The sequence below is a fragment of the Apodemus sylvaticus genome, chromosome 5 (assembly GCF_947179515.1).
Source record: "Apodemus sylvaticus chromosome 5, mApoSyl1.1, whole genome shotgun sequence".
NCBI lineage: Eukaryota > Metazoa > Chordata > Mammalia > Rodentia > Muridae > Apodemus > Apodemus sylvaticus.
The window spans coordinates 2,934,560-2,957,336 of record NC_067476.1 but is presented as its reverse complement, the minus strand read 5'-3'; the positions used below and the strand labels follow the sequence as shown (position 1 = coordinate 2,957,336).

Here is a 22,777-nt window from a genome sequence, read left to right as displayed (position 1 = left end):
ATCATCATGGCAGGAAGCATGACAGCATCCAGGCAGACATGGTGCTGGAGAAGGAACTGAGAGTTCTGCATCTTGATCTCAAGGCAGCCAGAAGACTGCAGGTAGCTTAAAGGAGAGTCTCTTTCACACTAGGCAAAGTTAGAGCATAAAATCTCAAAGCCAGCCTATACAGAGACACACTTCTTCCAACAAGGCCACACCCATTCCAACAAGGCCACACCTCCTCATAGTGCTATTTCCCATGGACTAAGCTTATTCAAATTTCCACAGCTATTTTACCCTCTTTCCTCTTTATCCTTCTGTAAGGACCTACTTAACCATTTCCCAATTAAAGATCCACCATTTTATCCATTTTACTCTTCAAATCACTTGTTAAAGAATATTTTAAATAAATTTAAAATATTTAGCAAGATGAGAGTAAATTCAGAAATTATCCACATGCTTATATCCTCCAGCAAGTTACACATTTGTTAAAATTCATCAACCTTCAAGGGAGTATATCCATAATTATTCAAAGTCCAAGGTATGTATTTAGGACATTTTTTTTTGTATATGCAATGGTGTGTTTGCTGCCTTTCAAAGATCACATTGAAACCCAGCCCTCCACACAACAGAACAGGATATGAGGCCTTTAAAGGGCTTGGAAAGTAGTCCAGGGAAGAAAGCACTGATCCAGCATGGCAAAAGTTCCTGAATTTTATTCTAAGAACTGGAAATATAAAATTATTTGGATTTTAGGGGATGAGTGATTTTACAGGAAGGTCACTTCTTAGTCCTTTCCATCACATAAGGACACCTAAATTATTCAGGTATTCAGACATTGACTGCATATTACAGTGGAACTATTTGTTGTCCAATATAGGAAAAATTTGAGTGTGTAAGAAAAAGTAGTTAAAATAATTAAAATTGTTATAATTTTTGAAATCTTAATGTGTTTTCAATTATTCAGATTTTTTGCTTTATTAGTAAATTTATAAAATCATTATTTTTAAAAAGTTACTTCCAGAATAATATTAATATCTTACACAATCAAAGCAGGTATCTCACCTGCTCTGGTATTTCCAAGCAGTAGTTCTTTCACTAAGCAGTAGTGTTTGAGAAAATGATACCTAATATGTTATTTTATCCTTATTATCACTTGCCCACAACTGTGCCTGGTATGGAGTAGTCAGTTAATAGAGACAATGACTAACTAATGACTATGTGCACATAATCTCACTTCCATTTAATTAATAAGCAGGTAGATCTCTGCTTTGATTGTGTAAGTCAAATGAATTTCAGTTCCAAGCATGCCTTAAACATGTAAAAGATGCTTATGATAAGACTTTTGTGCCAGCCCAGTTTTTTTCTTTTCCTTTTGTTGAAAATAGATTATTTTCTTATATAATATATTCTGATTATAATTTCCCCTCTTTATACTCCTCCTAGCTCTGTTATGCTCCAGATCCACTCCTTTTCTGTCTTTTATTACAAAAGAACAGGGTTTTAAGAGATAACAGGCAAACATGACAAAATATAAGACAAAGAAAAAAGTATCATGTAGAAGTTGAGTGCGGCAACCCATGAGGAAAAGAGTCCCAATAGCAGGCGTAAGAGTCAGAGACCCACAGTCAGGAGTTCCATAAAATACTGTACTAAAACTATATAATATATATAATATATATTATGTATTATAGTTTTAGTTTAGATGATATCTATATATGATCCACATAGGCTCTGTGCTTGCAGCTTCCATCTCTGTGAGCTCATATATGCCTTCCTTGATTCAGAGAGTCTTATCCTCCTGGTGTGCTGTTCAGTTTTGTTAGCTTGACACTAGCTACTATCAGTTGTAAAGAGAAATTCTCAGTTGAGAAAACACCTCCACCAGATCAATGTCTGTGTGGTATTTTTTTTTTTTTTTGATGATGGATTGGGGAGGATACAGCTCACTGTGGACAGTGATGTCCCGGGGCAAATGGTTCTGGGTCCTGTAAGAAAGCAGGCCCAATAAGCCATGAGAAAAAAGCTAGTGATCATCAGTACTATGGTGTCTGTCCCAACTCCTTTTTCCAGGGTCCTGCTCTGTCTTTCCTTAGTGACTTATGAGTTGCATAAGGTAAAATAAATTCTTTCCACCCTAACTTACTTTTGGTCATGGTGTTTTATCACAACCAAAAAAAAAAAAAAACATATCTAACTAAGATAACCTATCTGAACTTCATTTTACTCATCAGAAAATGATAATAGTAGAAGTAGTAAGTAATAATAATAATAATAATACCACCTAATTCTTTTATTGTGGTGGATAAATAGTGAAATGATATAAAGTACAATGTAAAATAGAGTTGACAATAAACATTATTGGTTCTTTATTTAATCCCTCTGTTTAAAAACTATTTATTTTTTCCCTATTGCTGATACATCCAACTGAATTTGACATTCTTATTTAAATAGATTACATGTTGTCCTTCATCAAAATGTAAATATCTTTTGACAAAATATAAAATTCTGTTAGCCTGTATCATTTTGGCATGTGTGGCATTGACAGAATCTTCCCAAAGTTAGACAAAATGAGCAGCAAAAGCCTATGACTCACAGTGTTAGGAGACAAGGGAGGTCGGAGAATAATGAGCTAGACATAGAAAATACCAGGCTAGAAGAAGACATTCAATGTCATGAAAGCCTCAAGGGTCTGCTGTCTCTGGCGTGTGTATGTGTGTGCATGTATGTGCACTTGCATTTGCAAATGGGGGTGTTTAGAGACAATTTTGAGGATTGACAAGGCCTTAAGTGTGATCAGCACAAGCATTCTTATCCCCGAGACAGTTTTTTTTTTTTTTTTTTTTTTTTGGTTTCGAGACAGGGTTTCTCTGTGTAGCCTTAGCTGTCCTGGAACTCACTCTGTAGACCAGGCTGGCCTCGAACTCAGAAATCCGCCTGCCTCTACCTCCCAAGTGCTGGGATTACAGGCGTGTGCCACCACGCCCGGCGGTTTTTTTTTTTTTTAAATGAATTTATTCTTCATTTTCATTTCAAAGGTTATACCCCTTCCCAGTTTCCCCCTCCAAGAAAACCTCCAACCCATCCTCCCACCCCCTGCCTCCAAGAATGTGCTCCTCCACATATCCCACTCCCACCACCCCCACTCGACTTCCTCACACTTGAGCCTTCACAGGACCAAGGACCTCTCCTCCCGCTGATGCTCGACAAGGCATCCTCTGCCACTCTTTTGGGTCGGACCATGTGTACCCCTTGGCTTAGTCCCTGGGAGCCCTTGTGTGTCTGGTTGGACAACATGGTCATTATTCCCATGGGGGTGCAACATCCCCCACTCCCGCTCCTCCAGTTTGCCCTCCAACTCCTCCATTGTGAACCCCATGCTCAGTACAGTGGTTGGCTGCTAGTGTTCGCCTCTGTATCTGTAAGGCTCTGGCAGGACCCCTCCAAAAGACAACTATAACAGGCTCCTTTCTTACGCACCTCTTGTCATCCACAGTAGTTTTGGGGTTTGGTGACTGTTATAGGATGAATCCCCATGTAGGACAGTCTCTGGGTGGCCTTTTCTTCAGTCTCTGCCCCACACTTTGTTTCCATAGTTGTTCCTGTGAATATTTTGTTCCCTTTCTCAGAGGAACCAAACCAGCCCCACTATGGTCTTCCTTCTTCTTGAGCTTCTTGTGGTCTGTGAATTGTAACATGTTTATTTTGAGTGGCTAATATCCACTTATCAGTGAGTGCATACCATGTGTGTTCTTTTGTGATTGGGTTACCTCATTTAGGATGACATTTTCTAGTTCCATTCATTTACCTGAGAATTTCATGAATTCATTGTTTTTTAATAGCTGAATAGTACTCCATTGTGTGTGTGTATATATATATATATATATATATATATATATTACAATTAATGTATCCATTCCTCTGTTGAAGGACATCTGGGTTCTTTCCAGCTTCTGGCTATTATAAATAAGGCTGCTATGAACATAGTAGAGCATGTGTCCTTATTACATGTTGGAGCATCTTCTGGGTATATGCCCAGGAGTGGTATAGCTGGGTCCTCAGGTACTACTATGTCTAATTTTCTGAGGAAACGCCAAACTGATTTCTAGAATGGTTTTACCAGCTTGAAATCCCACCAACAATGGAGAAGTGTTTCTCTTTCTCCACAACCTCTCCAGCATCTGCTGTTCCCTGAGTCTTAGGCATTCTGACTGATGTGAGGTGGAATCTCAGTGTTGTTTTGATTTGCATTTCCCTGGTAACTAAGGATGCTGAACATTTCTTTAGGTGCTTTAGAGCCATTCGAATTTTCTCAGTTGAAAATTCCCTGTTTAGCTCTGTACCCCACTTTTAATAGGGTTATTTGACACTCTGGAGTCTTACTTCTTGAGTTCTTTGTATACATTGGACATTATCCCTACATTGGATGTTGGATTGGTTAAGATCTTTTCCCAATCTGTTGGTTGCTGTTTTGTCCTATTGACAGTGTCCTTTGCCTTACAGAAGCTTTGCAGTTTTACGAGATCCCATTTGTCGATTCTTGTTCTTAGAGCATAAGCCATTGGAGTTCTATTCAGGAAATCTTCCCCTGTGCCCATGTGTTCAGGTTCTTCCCCACTTTCTCCTCTATAAGCTTCACTATATCTGGTTTTATGTGGAGGTCCTTGATCCACTTGGACTTGAGCTTTGTATGAGGAGATATGAATAGGTAGATTGGCATTTTTCTGCATGCTGACCTCCAGTTGTTCCAGCAGCATTTGTTAAAAATGCTGTCTTTTTTCCACTATATGTTTTTAGCTCCTTTGTCAAGTGACCATAAGTATGTGGGTTCATATCTGGGTCTTCAGTTCTATTCCATTGATCTTTCTGCCTGTCTCTGTACCAGTACCATACAGTTTTTATCACTATCGCTCTGTAGTAGAGCTTGAGGTCAGGGATCGTGATTCCCCCAGTAGATCTTTTGTTTTGGAGAATAGTTTTTGCTATCCTGAGTTTTTTATTATTTGAAATGAATTTGCAGATTGCTCTTTCTAGCTCTGTGAAGAATTGACTTGGAGTTTTGATGGAGATTGCATTGAATCTGTAGATTGCTTTTGGCAAGATGGCCATTTTTACTATATTAATCCTTCCAATCCATGAGCATGGAGGATCCTTCCATCTTCTGAGATATACAATTTGTTTCTTCAGAGACTTGAAGTTCTTGTCATACAGATCTTTCACTTGCTTGGTTAGAGTCACACCAAGGTATATAATATTTGTGACTATTGTGAAGGGTATCATTTCCCTAATTTCTTTCTCAGCCTGTTTATCATTTGAGTAGAGGAAGGCTACTGATTTGGATGAGTTAATTTTATATCCAGCCACTTTGCTGAAGTTGTTTATCAGCTTTAGAAGTTCTCTGGCAGAGTTTTTGGTGTCATTTAAGTATACAATCATATCATCTGCAAATAGTGATACTTTGACCTCTTCCCTTCCAATTTGTATACCTTTGACATCATTTTGTTGTCTAATTGCTCTGGCTAGGATTTCAAGTACTATATTGAATAGACAGGGAGAGAGTGGGCAGCCTTGACTGGTCCCTGATTTTAGTGGGATTTCTTCAAGTTTCTCTCCATTCAGTTTGATGTTAGCTACCGATTTGCAGTATATTGCTTTCACTATGTTTAGGTATGGGCCCTGAATTCCTGATCTGTCCAACACTTTTATCATGAAGGGATGATGAATTTTGTCAAAAGCTTTTTCAACATCTAATGAAATGACCATGTGGTCTTTTTCTTTGAGTTTGTTTATATAGTGGATTACATTGATGGATTTCCGTATATTGAACCATCCCTGTATCCCTGGGATGGAGCCTACTTGATCGTGGTGGATTATTGTTTTGATGCATTCTTGGATTCAGTTGGGCAGGATTTTGTTGAGAATTTTTGTATCAGTGTTCATAAGGGAAATTGGTCTGAAGTTTTCTTTCCTTGTTTGGTCTTTGGTTTAGGTATAAGTGTTATTGTAGCTTCATAGAATGAATTGGGTAATGTTTCTTGAGTTGATATTTTGTGGAATAGTTTGAGGAGTATTGGTATTAGCTCTTCTTTGAAGATCTGATAGAATCCCCCACTAAATCCATCTGGTTCTGGGCTTTTTTTTTTTTTTTTTTTTTTTTTTTTTTTTTTGAGACTATTATCAACTGCTTCTATTTCCTCAGGACTTATGGGACTATTTAGATGGTTTATCTGATCCTGTTTTAACATTGGCACCTGGTATGTAACTAGAAAATTGTCCATTTCGTCCAGATTTTCCAATTTTGTTGAATATAAGCTCTTGTAGAAGAATCTTATGATTTTTTGAATTTCAACATTTTATGTTGTTATGTCTCCCTTTTCATTTCTGATTTTATTAATTTGTGTGGTGCCTCTGAGCCCTCTGGTTGGTCTGGCTAAGGATTTATCTATGTTGTTGATTTTTGCAAAGAAACCAGCTTCTGCTTTTGTTGTTTCTTTGTATGGTTCCTTTTGTATCTATTTGGTTGATTTTAGCCCTGAGTTTGATTATTCCCTGCCATCTATTCCTCTTGGTTGTATTTGCTTCTTTTTGTTCTAGAGCTTTCCAGTATGTTGTCAAGCTACTAGTATAACATTCCTCCAATTTCTTTTTGGAGGCACCTAGAGCTATGAGTTTTCCTCTTAGCACTATTTTCATTGTATCCCATAAGTTTTGGTAGGATGTGTCCTCATTTTTATTAAAATTTAAAAAGTCTATAATTTCTTTCTTTATTTCTTCCTTGACCAAGCTATCATTAAGTAGAACATTATTCAACGTCCATGTGTATGTGTGTTTTTTGTTGTTTTTGTTTGAACTCAAGACCAGTTTTAGGCCATGGTGATCTGATAGGGTGCACAGAATTATGTCAATATTCCTGTATCTTGTGAGGCCTGCTTTGTGACCAATTATATGGCCAATTTTGGAGACGGTACCATGAGGTGCTGAGAAGAAGGTATATTCTTTTGCTTGAGGATGGAATGTTCTATAAATACCTGTTAGATCCATTTGTCCCATAACTTTAGTTAGTTTCACTGTGTCTCTGCTTAATTTATGTTTCCATGATTTGTCCATTGTTGAGAGTGGGGTGTTGAAGTCTCTCACTATAACTGTGTAGGGTGCAATGTGTGCTTTGAGCTTTAGTAAAGTTTCTTTTATGGACGTGGGTGCCCTTGCATTTGGAGCATAGAAGTTCAGAATTGAGAGTTCATCTTGGTAGATTTTTCCTTTGATAAGTATGAAGTGTTCCACCTTATGGTTTTTGACAACTTTTGGTTGAAAGTTGATTTTATCCGACATAAGTATTGCCACTCCAGCTTGTTTCTTGGGACCATTTGCTTGGAAAATTGTTTTCCAAACTTTGACTCTGAGGTAACGAGTGTCTTTGTCATTGAGTTGAGCTTCTTGTATGCAGCAAAATGTTGGGTCCTGTTTATGTATCCAGTCTGTAGTCTATGTCTTTTTTTGGGGGGGAATTGAGACCATTGATGTTAAGAGATATTAAGGAAAGGTGATTGTTGCTTCCTGTTATTTTTATTGTTAAAGGTGAAATTCTGTGTGTGTATCTTTCATGTTTGTTCAAAGAAGATTACTTTATTGCTTTTTCTAGGGTGTAGTTTTCAACCTCGTGTTGGCATTTTCCACCCATTATCCTTTGAGGTGCTGGAATTGTAGAAAGATATTGTGTAAATTTGGTTTTGTTATGGAATATCTTGTTCTCTCCATCTATGGTAATTCAGAGTTTTGCGGGATGTAGTAGTCTGGGCTGACATTTATGTTCTGTATGAGATTTGCCCAGGATCTTCTAGCTTTGCTAATCTCTGGTGAGAAGTCTGGTGTAATTCTGATAGGTCTGCCTTTATATGTTACACCTTTTCCCCTTACTGCTTTTAATATTTTTCTTTGTTTTATGCAATTGGTGTTTTCGCTACTATACGAAGGGAGGAATTTCAGTTCTAATCTAGTTTATTTGGAATTATATAGGCTTCTTGCATGTTTATTTATGGCCATCTCTTTCTTTAGGTTAGGGAAGTTTTCTTCTATAATTTTGTTGAAGATATTTGCTGTCCCTGTTGTTGTAAATCCTCATTCTCTTCTATACCTATAATCCTTAGGTTTGGTCTTCTCATTGTATCCTGGATTTCCTGGATGTTTTGGGTTACAAGCTTTATGCATTTCATATTTTCTTTGACTGCTGAGTCAATGTTTTCTATGCTATCTTTAGCATCTGAGATTCTTTCTTCTATCTCTTGTATTCTGTTGTTGATGCTTGCATCTATGTCTCCTGAATTCTTTCCAAGGTTTTCTATCTCCAGGGATGTCTCACTTTGTGATTTCTATATTATTCATACTTCCATTTTTAGATTGTGGATAGTTTTGTTCAGTTTCTTCATTTGTTTGTTTGTGTTTTCCCAAAATTCTTTAAGGGATTTTTGTGTTTCTTCTTTAAGGGTTTCTACCTGTTGACTTATGTTTTCCTGTGTTTCTTTAAGGGATTTTTGTGTTTCCTCTTTAAGGGCTTCTACCTGTTGACCCATGTTCTCTTGTATTTCTTTAAGGGAGTTATTTATGTCCTTCTTGAAGTCCTCTATCTGCATCATGAGATGTGATTTTTTAATCCAGATCTTGCTTTTCTGGTGTTTTGAGGTATACAGTTCTTGTGGGAGAACTGACTTCTGATGGTGCCATGTTGCCTTGGTTTCTGTTGGTAATGATCTTGCGTTTGCCTTTTGCCATCTAGTTTTCCCTGGTGTTAGCTGGTCTTGCTGTCTCTGATTTTGGCTTATCTATCTTGCAAGCCTGTGTATATGTACCCCTGGGATTCCCGTTCTCTCTACTGCTCTGAGTGGCTCGTTCAACTGCCCTGAGTGGCTGGTTCTCTGTGAAGTATCAGGAGATGGAGTCTTCACTGCAGTAGACCTGGCAAGGTTCTGTCCCAGTAGAAAGGGTTTCAGTGGTTGAGACAGTGCTTTTTGAAGAGAGCACTTGGTACTTAGCATGACTTTTTTGAAAAGAAATAGCTGACAATTTTATATTCTGTATGTATACCTCTTACCTTTTTACTTTAAATATTCTTTTAAGTGTTCTTCTGGACTAGATTAGTTATCAGTTCTAAGTTGTGATTTTCTTATATTTTAATATTTCTGGTTTTAATATATCTCTCAACTGACAAATATTTAAAATTATATTTGACTACAACAAAACTTAATGATTGCCTCCTATAGCCCTTGACAGCTTTGAGTCAATGAAGCACAGTAATACATATGAACGGAGATTATATGAATGAAAGAATAAATGAATGGTATTCATATCCCTCCGTATGCTGAGTTATTATTACAGTTATTAATTTGTTGTTACTACTACAAGTTGAGTGGTTGAACATCATAGATATGTGTTTCATAAGCCATTCATAATCACTAAATTCAATGTAGCTTGTTCTATTTATTTAACTTCTAGGTGAAGTTGACCTTCAAATTCTCTCCAAAGTCCAGGCTCAATACCCAGGAATCTTTATTAATAATGAAGTTGTTGAACCAAGTGCTGAACAAATTGTCAAGTACCAAGGTACACACATATTCAATTCTATTTTCAGAGGTTTATTTTCTCAGCTTGTGTTTTGTGTGTGTATGTGTGTGTATGTTCTTCAAATGGTTAATAACACACTGGCTCAGTATGTATTTGTTACATTTATTTGGGGAAAAACTTAATTCTCAGAATGCATAAAAAAAGACCTGAAACTATATTCAGTGAATTCCTTGACTTCATGGATTAGTCTCTTTTACATCAAATTTCTATTCAGAAAAATTTACAGCTGATTTAATCTTGTTTTTTATTAGATATGTTCTTTATTTATATTTCAGAAGGTATCCCATTTCCTTGTTTCCCCGCCAAAAACATCCTATCTCACGCTCCCTCCCCATCCACCAACCCATCCACTCCCTCTACCTTGTCATGACATTCCTCTATACTGGGGCATCCAGCCTTCTCAGGACCAAGGGTCTCTCCTCCCTTTGATGACCAACAAGGCCATCCTCTACTTGAGCTTCATTTGGTCTGTGAATTGTATTTTGGGTATTCCAAGCTTCTGGGCTAATATCCACTCCTCAGTGAATGCATACCATGTGTATTCTTTTGTGATTGGGTTACCTTACTTAGGGTGATATTTTCCAGTTCCTATTTGCCTAAGAATTTCATAAATTCATTGTTTTTAATATATGAGTTGTACTCTATTGTGTAAATATACCACATTTCTAAATATATCCATTCTTCCATTGAGGAACATCTGGGTTCTTTCCAGCTTCTGGCTATTATAAATAGGGCTGCTATGAACATAGTGGAGCATGTGTCCTTATTACATGCTGGGGAATCCTCTGGGTATATGCCCAAGAGTGGTACAACAGGGTCCTCCAGTAGTATCATGCCCAGTTTTCTGAAGAACCACCAGACTGATTTTCAGAGTGTTTGTACCATCTTGTAAACCCACCAGTGATGGAGTTCCTCTTTCTCCACATCCTCGCTTGCACTTACTATATCACCTGATCTTAGCCATTCTGACTGGTGTGAGGTAGAATCTCAGAGTTATTTTGATTTGCATTTCCCTGATGACTAAGGAAGTTGAACATTTCTTTAGATGCTTCTCAGCCATTTGGTATTCCTGTTGAGAATTGTTTGTTTAGTTCTATGCCCCATTTTTAATAGAGTTATTGGGTAATTTGGGGTCTAACTTCTATCGCTTCTCAGCCTTTTGGATAAGATCAAGTGTGGAATCTAACTTCTTGAGTTCTTGGTATATATATATATATATATATAATGGGGCTACAGTGTGTTAGGTGAACCTCAACAAACAAGGATATATTAGTATATGTCGGATGTAGGGTTGGTAAAAATCTTTTCCCAATCTATTGGCTGCCATTTTGTCCTTACAGAAACAGTTTCCTTACCCTTACAGAAACTTTGTAATTTCATGAGTTCCCATTTGTCAATTCTTGATCTTAGAGCATAAGCTATTAATGTTCTGTTCAGGATTTTTTTCCTGTGCCCATGTACTTAAGACTCTTCCTCACTTTCTTTTCTGTTAGTTTCAGTGTATCTGGTTTTATATGGAGGTCCTTGATTCACTTGTACTAGAGCTTTGCACAAGGAGATAAGACTGGATTGATTTGCATTTTTCTGGATTTTTCAACTAACCACCAGTTGAACCAGCACCATTTGTTGAAAAGGCTATATTTTTTCCACTGGATGGTTTTAGCTTCTTTATCAAAGATCAAGTGGCCATAGGTGTATGGGTTCATTTCTGGGTCTTCAATTGTATTCTAATGATCTAGCTGTCTATCACCGTACCAATACCATGCAGTTTTTATCACTATTGCTCTACAGTATAGCTTGAGGTCCGGCACGGTGATTCCCCCAGAAGTTCTTTTATTGTTGAGAATAGCTTTAGCTCTCTTAGGTTTTGTGTTATTCCAGATGAATTTGGAAATTGCTCTTTCTACTATGAGGAATTGAGTTGGGATTTTGATGGGGATTGCACTGACGCTGTATATTGCTTTTGGCAAGATGGCCATTTTTACTATATTAATCCTGCCAGTCCATGAGCATGAGAGATCTTTCTGTTTTCTGAGGTCTTTGATTTCTTTCTCCAGAGAATTGAAGTTGTTGTCATACAGATCTTTCACTTGTTTGGTTAGAGTCACACCAAGACACTTTATATTGCTTGTGACTATTGTAAAGGGTGTTGTTTCTCTAATTTTGTTCTTAGCCTGTTTATCCTTTGAGTAGAGGGAGGCCACTGATTTGTTTGAGTTAATTTTATATCCAGCCACTTTGTTGAAGTTGTTTGTCAGCTGTAGGACTTCTCTGATGGACTTTTTGGGGTCATTTAAGTATATGGTCATATCTACAAATAGTGATATTTTGACTTTTTCCTTTCCAATTTGTATCCCTTTGACCTCCATTTGTTGTCTAATTGCTCTAGCTAGAACTTCAAGTACTATATTGAATAAATATGGAGAGAAAGAGAGAGAGAGAGAGAGAGAGAGAGAGAGAGAGAGAGAGAGAGAGAGAGAGTGCAGCCTTGTCTAGTCCCTGACTTTAGTGGCATTGCTTCAAGTTTCTTTCCATGTAGTTTGATGTTGATTACTGGTTTTCTGTATATTGCTTTTACTATGTTTAGGTATAGGCTTTGAATTCCTGATCTAAGACTTCTCATATGAAGGGATGATGAATTTGTCAAATGCTTTTTCAGCATCTAATGAAATGACCATGTGGTTTTTTTCTTTCAGTTTGTTTATGTAGTGTATTACATTGATGGATTTCCATATATTTATTGTACCATCCCTGCATCCCTTGGATGAAGCCTACTTCATCATGGTGAATGATCATTTTGGTTGGCAAGAATTTTATTGAGTATTTTTGCATTGATATTCATAAGGGAAGTTGGTCTGAAGTTCTTTTTCTTTGTTGGATCTTTGTGTGGTTTTGGAATCAGTGTAATTGTGGATTCTTAGAATGTGTTGGGTAGTGTTCCTTCTGTTTCTATTTTGTAGAATAGTTTGAATAGAATTGGTATTACGTCTTCTTTGAAGGCCTGATAGAATTCTGCACTAACAACATCTGGTCTCCTCCTTTTTTTGATTGGAAGACTTTCAATGATCACTTCCATATCTTTAGGGGTTATGGGACTGTTTAGATGGTTTACCAGATCCTAATTTAACTTTGGTATTTGGTATCTTTCTAGAAAATTGTTCATTTCATCCAGATTTTCCAATTGTGTTGAGTATAAGCTTTTTTAGTAGGATCTGATGATTTTTTTTAATTTCTCCAGTTTGTTTTGTTATATCTGCCTTTTCATTTCTGATTTTGCTAATTTGCATAATGTCCCTGTGCCCTCTGGTTAACCTGGCTAAGGGTTTATCTATCTTGTTGATTTTCTCAAAGAACCAGCTCCTGGTTGTGTTGATTCTTCGTATAGTTCATTTTGTTTCTACTTGGTTGAGCCCTGAGTTTGATTATTTCCTGCCGTCTACTCCTCTTGGATGTACTGTCTTCTTTTTGTTCTAGAGCTTTCACATGTGCTGTTAAGCTGCTAGTGTATGTGCTTTCCAGTTTTTTTTTGGAGGTACTCAGAGATATGAGTTTTCCTGTTAGCATTGCTTTCATTATGTCCCATGAATTTGGATATGTTGGCCTTCATTTTCATTAAATTCTAAAAAGTCTTTGATGTCTTTCCTTATTTCTTCTTTGACCAAGTCATCATTGAGTAGAGCATTGTACAGCTTCTACGTGTATGTGGGCTTTCTGTTGTATTTCTTGCTACTGAAGACCAGCCTTAATCCTTGTGAGCTGATAGGAGACATAGGATTATTTCAATCTTCTTTATATCTGCTGAGGTATAATCTGATGAAGTTGCTTTGTAACCAATTATATGGTCAAATTTGGAGAAGGTACCATGAGATGCTGAGAAGGCGTATTCTTTGGATTTAGGATAAAATGTTTTATAAATATCTGTTAAATCCATTTACTCCATAACTTCTGTTAGTTTCACTGTGTCTCTGTTTAGTTGTGTTTCCCTGATCTGTCCATTGATGGGAGTGGGGTGTTGAAGTCTTCCACAATTATTGTGTAAGGTACAATGTTTTCTTTGAACTTTAATAATGTGTCTTTTATGAAGATGGGTGCCCTTGCATTTGGAACATGTATGTTCAGAATTGAGGGTTCTTCTTGGTAGATTTTTTTCTTTGATGAGTAAGAAGTTTCCTTGTGTGTCTGTTTTGATGACTTTTGGTTGCAAGTCAATTTTATCCAATATTAGAATGGCTATTACAACTTGCTTCCTGGGAACATTTGCTTGGAAATTTTTTTCCAGCCCTTTACTCCAAGGTAGTGTTTTTCTTTGCCACTGAGGTATGTTTCCTGAACCTAGAAAAATGGTGGGTCCTGTTTATATATCCAGTTTGTTACTCTGTGTCTTTTTATTGGGGAATTGTGTTTATTGATATTAACAGATATTAAGGAATAGTGATTGTTGCTTCCTGTTATTTTTGATGTTATTTTTGTGGTTTTGGTCATTTTCTTTTTGTTTGTTGAAAGAAGATTACTTTCTTGCCTTTTCGAGGGTGTAGTTTCCCTCCTTGTATTGGTGTTTTCCATCTATTATTCTTTGCAGGGCTGGCTTTGTGGAAAGATATTTTATAAATTTGGTTTTGTCATGGAATATCTTGGTTTCTTCATCTATGAAAATTGAGAGTTTTGCTGGGTATAGTAGTCTGAACGGCATTTGCATTCTCTTAGGATATTTATGAGATCTGTTCAGGATCTTCTAGCTTTCATAGTCTCTAGTGATTTGTCTGGTGTAATTTTGATAAGTCTGCTTTTATATGTTACTTGACCCTTTCCCCTTACTGTTTTAAATATTCTTCTTTTTGTGTATTTGTTCTTTGATCATTATGTGATGGGAGGAATTTCTTTTATGGTCCAATCTGTTTGGAACTGTGTAGGCTTCTTGGATGTTCATAGGCATCACCCTCTGTAGGTTAGAGAAGTTTTCTTCTATAATTTTCTTGAAGATATTTTTTGCCCCTTTAAGTTGGAAATCTCTCTCTTTTATACCTATTATCCTTAGGTTTGTTCTTCTCATTGTGTCCTGGTTTTCCTGGATGTTTTGGATCGGGAGCTTTTTGTACTTCATATTTTCTTTGACTGTTGTGTCAATGTTTTCTATGGTATCTTCTGCACCTGAGATTCTGTCCTCTATCTCTTGTATTCTGTTGGTGATGCTCTGTATGTATGATTCATGATCTGTCTCCTAGGTTTTCTATCTCCAGAGCTGTCTCCCTTTGTGTTTTCTATTTCATTTGTAGATGCTGGATGGTTTTGTTCAATTCTTTCACCTGTTTGGTTCTGTTTTCTTGTAATTCTTTAAGGGATTTTTGTATTTCCTCTTTAATGGCTTTAAGCTATTTAACTATGTTCTCCTTTATTTGTTTAAGAGAGCTATTTATATTCTTTTAACGTTTTCTATCATCATTATAAGATGTGATTTTAAGTCAAAATCTTGCTTTTCCCGTGTGTTGAAGTATACACGACTTGCTCTGATGGCAGAACTGAGTTCTGGTGATGCCAGTTAGCCTCGGTTTCTGTTGGTACGGCTTTCACACTTACCTTCTGCCCTCTGGTTATCTTTGCTGTTAGTTGGTCTTGCTGTCCCTGGCTGGAGCTTGTCCCTCCTCTGGGTCTGTAAGCCTTTGTCAGCAATCCTTTAAGTCAGGGAGTCAGAGCACTCCCTGGAGAACAGCTGTCTCCTGGCAGGACCCCTGCACAGAGGCCCACAGAATAGTCCCAGCTCCTGAGGGATTAGTCTCAAAATGGGCATGTCACAGGTTGACTATTCCTTCAGTCTCTGCTCCATTGTTGTCCCTGCATTTCTTTTACAAAGGACCAATTTTGGGTCAAAAGCTTTGTGGGTGTGTTGGTGTCCCCATCCCTCCACTGGGGCTTCTGTCTGGCCACTGGAGGTGCTCTGTTTAGGTAGCATATTTCCAGTGTTGGGCATTTTGGCTAAGATCACCTGCATTGACTCATGGGAACTTATCTCATCCAGTGTCTCTGGGACTTCCTAGTGAATTCCCTCATCTCCTTCCAGTCCCCCACACCTAGCATCTGCATATTTCCACTCATTTTCCTGGGCCTCTGGGCCTCTCTCCTGTCTCTTCCTACACCTAATCCTGCCACCCCCCATTCCTGTAGCCCTCCCCACTTCCACTCAAATACCTCCCTCCTTCTGTCTCCAATGACTACTTTGTTCCCCCTAAGTGGAATTCAGGCATCCTCAATTGGGCCTTCTTATTTAACTTATTTAGACCTGTGCAGTATATTTTAGGTATTCTGAACATCATGGCTAATATCTACTTATCAGTGAGTACACACCATGCATGTCCTTTTGGGTCTTAGTTACCTAACTCAGGATGATATTTTCTAGTTCCATCCATTTGCCTGTAATATTCATTGATGCCTTTGTTTTTAATAGCTGAATAATATTCCATTATGCAAACATACCGCCATTTCTGTATCCAGTTTGTTTTAGGAAGATTTGGGTTGCTTCCAGTTTCTGGCTATTATGGATAAGGCTGCTATGAACATACTGGAATACATGTCCTGGGGTTATTGTGCAGTGCCTTTTGGGTATATGCCCAGGAACAACATTTTTCAATTTTCTGAGAAACTTCCAGCTTGATTTCCAGAGTGGTTGTAAAGTTTCCACCAGCAAGGGAACAGTGTTTCTCTTTCTCCACATCCTTACCAGCATCTGCTGTTGCTTGAGATTTTGATCTTAGTCATTCTGATTGGTGTAAGGTGGAATCTCAGGGTCATTTTGATTTGTATTTCCTTGATGACTAAGGATGTCAAACATTTCTTTAAGTGCTTCCCAGCCATTCAAGATTCCTCTGTTGAGAATTCTGTTTAATTTTTAAGCCAATTTTTCATTGGATTATTTGTTTTTCTGGAGTCAAACGTCTGGTATTCTTTACATATTTGGGATATTAGCCTCTGTCAGATGAAGGGTTAGTGAAGACCTTTCTCAGTCTGTAGGCCACTGTTTGTTTTATTGCCGGTGTCCTTTGCCTTGCAGAAGATTTTCAGTTTCATGAGGTCCCGCTTATTAATTCTTGACCTTAGAGCCTGAGCCATTGGTGCTTTGTTCAGGAAATGTTCTCCTGTCCCTATGCATTCAAGGCTGTTTTCTATGTTTTTTTCCTACTAGATTCAGTATTTCTGGTTTTCTGTTGATGGCTTTGGTCCATTTAGACTATTTTAGGTATTTTTGTGTTTCCTCTTTAAGGGCTTCTTCCTGTTTACCCATGTTCTCTTGTATTTCTTTAAGGGAGTTATTAATGTCCTTCATAAAGTACTCTATCAGCATCATGAGATATAATTTTTAAATCAAAATCTTGCTTTTCTGGTGTGTTGGGGTATCCAGGACTTGCTATTGTGGGAGAACTGGATTTGGATGCTGCCATGTCACCTTGGTTTCTGTTGGAAATATTCTAACGTTTGGCTTTTGCCATCTGGTTGTCTCTGGTGTTAGATAGTCTTGCTGTCTCTGACTATGGCTTATTAGTCCTGCAAGCTTGTGTAACAGTACTCCTGGGAGACCAGTTTTCTCCAGGATCAGCTCTAGGAGCAGATGGAAATCAGAAGACCCCATCTCTGGCTGTCTCTGGGTTCTTGTGTCCTGAGGGTTTCCAGCCAGTTCCTCTGAGCAGCAGTGGTGGTCCTCTCTGTACTCTCAGGCCTGATCTCTCTCCTGGAAGGCTAGCTATCTCCCCAAGCTACCTGAGTATGTAGCCCTGTGGTCAATGATGATCTCTAGCAGCAGACAGAAACAGAAAGGCTCCTGCCTAAGTGTTCCTGGTGGGCCTGTTCCTCTGAGCATCAGTGGTGTCCCTACCTGCACTCTTAGGCCTGTTTGCACTCCTAGAAGGCTAGCAATCTCCCTGTGCCACCTGGTTATGCAGCCATGTTTGTGACTGAGGATGGTCTCCAGCAGCAGACAAAAATCAAAAGGATACTGCCTAAGTGTTCTGGGTGGGCAGGTTCCTCTGAGCAGCAGCAGGGGTGTTCATACCTGCACTCTCAAGCTGGCCGCACTCCTGGAAAGCTGGCTATCTCCCGATCCACCTGGGTATGCAGCCCTGTCAGATTTAATGGTTATAGTTAGATAATATATCCTGTATTTGACCACATTTTCAAATTTATTTCTTAGTTTTGTCTTTTTTCTTTCAACTTTGTCTAATACTAGGGGAAGTAAAAGTCTAGATAAACCTTCTGATTTCCTTAGCTACATAATCTTTCACTTGTTTGGTTAGAGTCACACCAAGATACTTTATATTGTTTGTGGCTATTGTGAAGGGTGTCATTTCCCTAATTTCTTTTTCAGCCTGCTTATCAAAACAACCCTAAGATTTCACCTCACACCAGTCAGAATGGCTAAGATTAAAAACTCAGGAGACAGCAGGTTTCTGTATGTAATTAAACTAAAATTGATTATAGGCCACCTTTTCTGGGTATTTTAGAGCTTGTAGCCAAGACATCAAACATGGAGAACATAAAATTTTCTTGGCACAAGGAGACATCATCTGAATATCAAAAACGTATGCTGGAAGAAGAAGCACCTCCAAAGTGGGACTTTATTCATATGATTCAGGTAGGAAACGGTCTTACAATATACTACCAAAAAGATTTTTTCCACAAAATTGTATGAAGAATGCATAAAATGATAAATTTTTTGGTTTTAGTTTTGTAACACCTTAAAAAGGTTTTGGTAAATACAAATATTCTTTGACATATAAAAGGACACTGGTTTTGAAATACAGAGTGATAATATATCCTAGTGAATTTTTAGTGGCTCTATTGGTATAGATGACCAGTATCTATCTATCTATCTATCTATCTATCTATCTATCTATCTATCTATCATCTATCTATCTCTGTCTCTACCTTTACCTCTATCTATATCTCTACATCTAACTATATCTGTATCTATAAACCTCTTGGTTTTTCCATTAGTAGATACCTTTGATAGTATGTATATAACAGAAGAGAATTATTTTACAATATTAGGACAACAATATGTTACTTAAATAAGTCAATCATTTAGAAGGATTTTACTTCTATGACTTAGCAGCAGTGAACTAATCAGCAATAGTATTAAGTAAATGTCATAAAGCTTCAACTCTAGGCATCACTGAAATTTACGGATAATAAAGAGTATATCAGTATTGTACTCTTCTTATAGCCTGAATTACATTGAGTTCAAAGGTGTACAATCATAAAAGCCAAAAAAAGAAAAAAAAATTAGTCTACAACTTAGCATGTTTAAGCAGTCCTGTCTATATTTTCTTAGAAAACAAATCTTTCATGTGTCAGAAGATTTAACATGTTCATGAATCATATATTATTTCTCTATTAGATGTATTTACTTCCCTCACACAACAATTTCCTAGTTTTCCTCTTTTTCTCTGTTTTGAGAAATAGTAAAAAAGATCCTGCAAGTTCCTGCCCTCCCTCCCACTGGCAACTCTCTACCCTGGTGTCATCTTACCTGCTCTGCCTCTAGTTAGTCCTCTCAGTGTCTGATCACCGTGTTCCCAGCTCTGGTTTGCTTGTCCCTGGAGCCACTAATTCCTTCTCAGCCATAAGCCTCTGTAGTCATTGGTTCCACATTCCGGTAAGCAAGTAGATCCACTAAGTTTCCATACCCGATCCAGCTATTTTCTGCCTTGGTGCAGTCCCAGCGGGCTGCTCTCTACCTGCCAACTCTCCACTGCTGTGCCAGCCCCACCCTATGACCGTCCACCCCGCAGTCAGCTGCCACAACTCTCTGCCCCGCAACTCAGTAGAAACAAAACTCTAGACGCTTATAATCAACAAGTCAGATTTACAAATCTACAAATTTTCAATGCACAAGATGCCAATACAATCATTTCAGAACCAATTGATAATGATAAAGCTACCCACCTAGATTAGACAAATTATCCCAATTATTCCAACCTTTAGGAATCGTAACTACCTGTGGCTATGTAAAGCCACGCTGGTTCCGGTTCTTTTTTGTGGCTGGCTGCCTCCATCTTGGCTTTTTTTACTCTTCAGCAGTCTCTGTCTCTGCAGCTTTTATCTTTGTCTCCCCTTTCCCTGGCCAATCACAGGTCTCTTGCTGCACTAATATTTTAGTGTGATTGGACAAGAAAATCCTGTCACATTTCACTTTTTCTATTTAAATAAAAATAAACAATTTTTTTCTTTCAAAATATAAATTGAGCACAACTATTACCATTTTGGAATTTATAAGGCATAAGATAGACCTAACACCCACTCTATCATTTTTGTCATTAAGATAGAATAATGTCATCTGTCTTACCTTAAAAGAATTATAATTTTATACCTGACTTATGTCCTGGTTTTAGACTGTATGCCATTTGAAAACTATCCTCTCAAATTTGTTCTATCAATGTAAATAGCCTGGGTTGGCTGTAAGTCTTCAACTCTGTCAGAAATCTGAGAATGAACAACAGTAACTGAAAATATATAGGAAGCCTATCACAGCTGCCAGAAATGAGACAAATACAGGTAGAGACAGCTCGACCTATACAGACCCAGTAAGTCAGTAAGTTGGACCATCCATCTGTCTTCAGCCTTCTGACCCAGGAAAATCTGACAGACCTTGAGAAACAGGACTAGCCTATGCTGTCTTGGCAGAACTAAGCTGTCCTAACCTGTAAATTGTGTCCTTTCAAGAACAGTACAGGTCTGCAGGAGAGACTGGCCATTTGCTGCCCAGTGTCGACCTAGCCACAATGTACAGCCTTACCTGGAGATGAGATGCTCAGCTGTATCTTTGAATTCATGAATGGGAAGCTGTTAGGAGCAGATTTGTCTCAACAAGTGAATAAATAACAGTAAATGTAAACCTATACAGTAAATGTAAACAGTAAACCCTGTGGATTTCTGATGTTTTTGAAAACCAAATATCTATGTAAAGTAATCTGGACTGCTCTCCATTCACTACTCCCAGCTATTTCTAGTGAAAATATCTGAAAACACATTAACAGTAAACTCAGAGCCATGTATTTGCTATTTGGCCCTTGACTCACAGGCTTAATCATCTCAGATCAGTTTATAATAACAGTTATAGAAGGACTGGGTCTAAGGCTTGTACTTGTAAAAGTTTAGTATCAATAGAAGACAGTTATACCAATGAAACCCTTGAGGGTTCATCAAAATAAATTCTGTACCAAAATAAGAAATTATGACTTCAACTTAGTAACAATTATAAAGATTTCTACCAAATGAGATTATGGCTATGCAATCAATTTTCATTATTTCTCCCTGATGCAATTATGACCATTTTTACATTCCCTAGAGAGAAAACCTATAATAACCCTCTTCAAGTTGACTATGATCATTGAGATATTTTGAAGTAGTGCGGGATTGGTAGGGAAAATAGGGGAGTTAGTTGCCCTTAAGAAGGCCACACCACCTATTGATTTAGTCTCTGATGTTTGTGTCTTGACTGGATCTGACTGAAAGTCCAGGACATCAGGAGTTCAAACAGGTCAGTTCAGCTTGTCTGATGAGGAGATTCACCAAGGCTGTATATTCTGTAAGATAAAATTCTCAAAAAACAAAATTTTAGTATCATTAAGATATATTTTTTGTTTGAGTCTCTGGAATCTAGTCCTCTGGGGGTCTCCCTTCATCATAGCTGTTCCATATAACTCTGGAAGGTGTAAAGACACTAATCACCTTTTCTAAACACGTAAAGACAAAACCTTTTCCCTAAAATAGCATATCCTTAAGTCAACAACCAGGAAAGCTTATATCCTGTCCTCTCTTCCAGAGGAATAGTAAAACCACAAAAGTAAAAATCATACCTGTTTTGAAAGTTAAAACAATCGAAAAGAAATGAACTAAACTAAAATACTGCATGTGCCTATTTTTAGGCCTTGACTATTTTGCCAGGTAGGATAAAAACCCAAGATTCCCTTGGAACTCACAGTAGACAGAATTTGACTATCCTGTGAGGTATATAAAGCAATCTTCATACCATCTAACTGTTTGACTCTCTGCCTACAGCAGTCATCTTGTTATACCATTTATCTGTTCTGCTCTCTGCCTAGAGCCACAGACATAGATTATTAATGTCTGTATAACATCTATCTGTTGATCTCTCTACCTGGAACCACAGACAATATTAATAATACCTGTACATAGCAGGCAACATTATCACTTCCTGTCTACTCTGGAGTCAGTGACCAATTTTCCCTATCCTAGTTCCAAACTGCAGGCTAAATTCCCCACGCGATTTGGTTTTGGCAGAATCTGTATATAAATCTATTCTAAAAACAAATAATCCCAATTTTAAATTCACAGTTCAACCTTTCTACCCTGAAAAGTAGGCAACTTCATCTCTTAACTCAGACCATCCTGCAATTCCCCACATCAGGGGACCTCATGTGACTCATCTAGTGCTAACTTTCTCTCACTTAGAAAATGTAACTTTAACTCTCAGGCTGCTAATCTTAAATTTCTAGTGGATTCGTGCCAAATATGTTGGTTGGCTACTTATTGTGGGAAATATTACAAAACAACAGGCAGGCTTCCCATGCTACTGCCAGTAACTCTCTGCCTGAATTTGGGTTCCGCGGGGCTACTCTCTGCCTGCCAACTCTCCAGTGGGGCCAGAGCTCCCAAGTTTCCTTTGCTGCCATGCCAGTCCCACACTATGACCATCCACCCTGCAGTCAGCTACCAAAACTCTCTGCCCTGCAACCCAGTAGAAACAAAACTCTAGAAGCTTATAATTAACAAGCCAGATTTGCATATCTATAAATTCTCAATGCACAAGATGCCAGTACAATCATTTCAGAACCTATTGATAATGATAAAGCTACCCACCTAGTTTAGACAAATTATCCCAATTTTTCCAACCTTTAGGATATCGTAACTACCTGTGGCTATTTAAAGGCACGCTGGTCCAGGTTCTTCTTCCTGGCTGGCTGCCTCCATCTTGGCTTTTTTTTTTCTCTCTCCAGCTCTTGGCTCTGCCTCCCTTTTTCCTGTCCAATCACAAGCCTCCTGCTGCACTAATATTTTAGTGTGATTGGACAGGGAAAACCCTGCCATATTCCTCCTCCTGTCACATTCTGCTGATCATTCAATCCCAATCAGTCACCTTATTTCCTACTTTTTAATAAAAAAAAAAACA

General features: G+C 37.9%; 1 protein-coding gene across 2 annotated transcripts in view; it reads left to right on the top strand.

Moving 5' to 3' along the window:
• Hnmt (histamine N-methyltransferase) overlaps window positions 1-22,777 on the top strand; it is a 59,107-nt gene that overhangs the window by 22,125 nt on the left and 14,205 nt on the right. The window contains exons 4-5 of one of the 2 annotated variants that reach the window (XM_052181758.1): window positions 9,472-9,579; window positions 18,087-18,217. In XM_052181758.1, the coding sequence (XP_052037718.1) occupies window positions 9,472-9,579; window positions 18,087-18,217 (239 nt within the window). The remainder of the gene's footprint in view (window positions 1-9,471; window positions 9,580-18,086; window positions 18,218-22,777) is intronic. The other variant, XM_052181759.1, reaches the window with a different exon arrangement.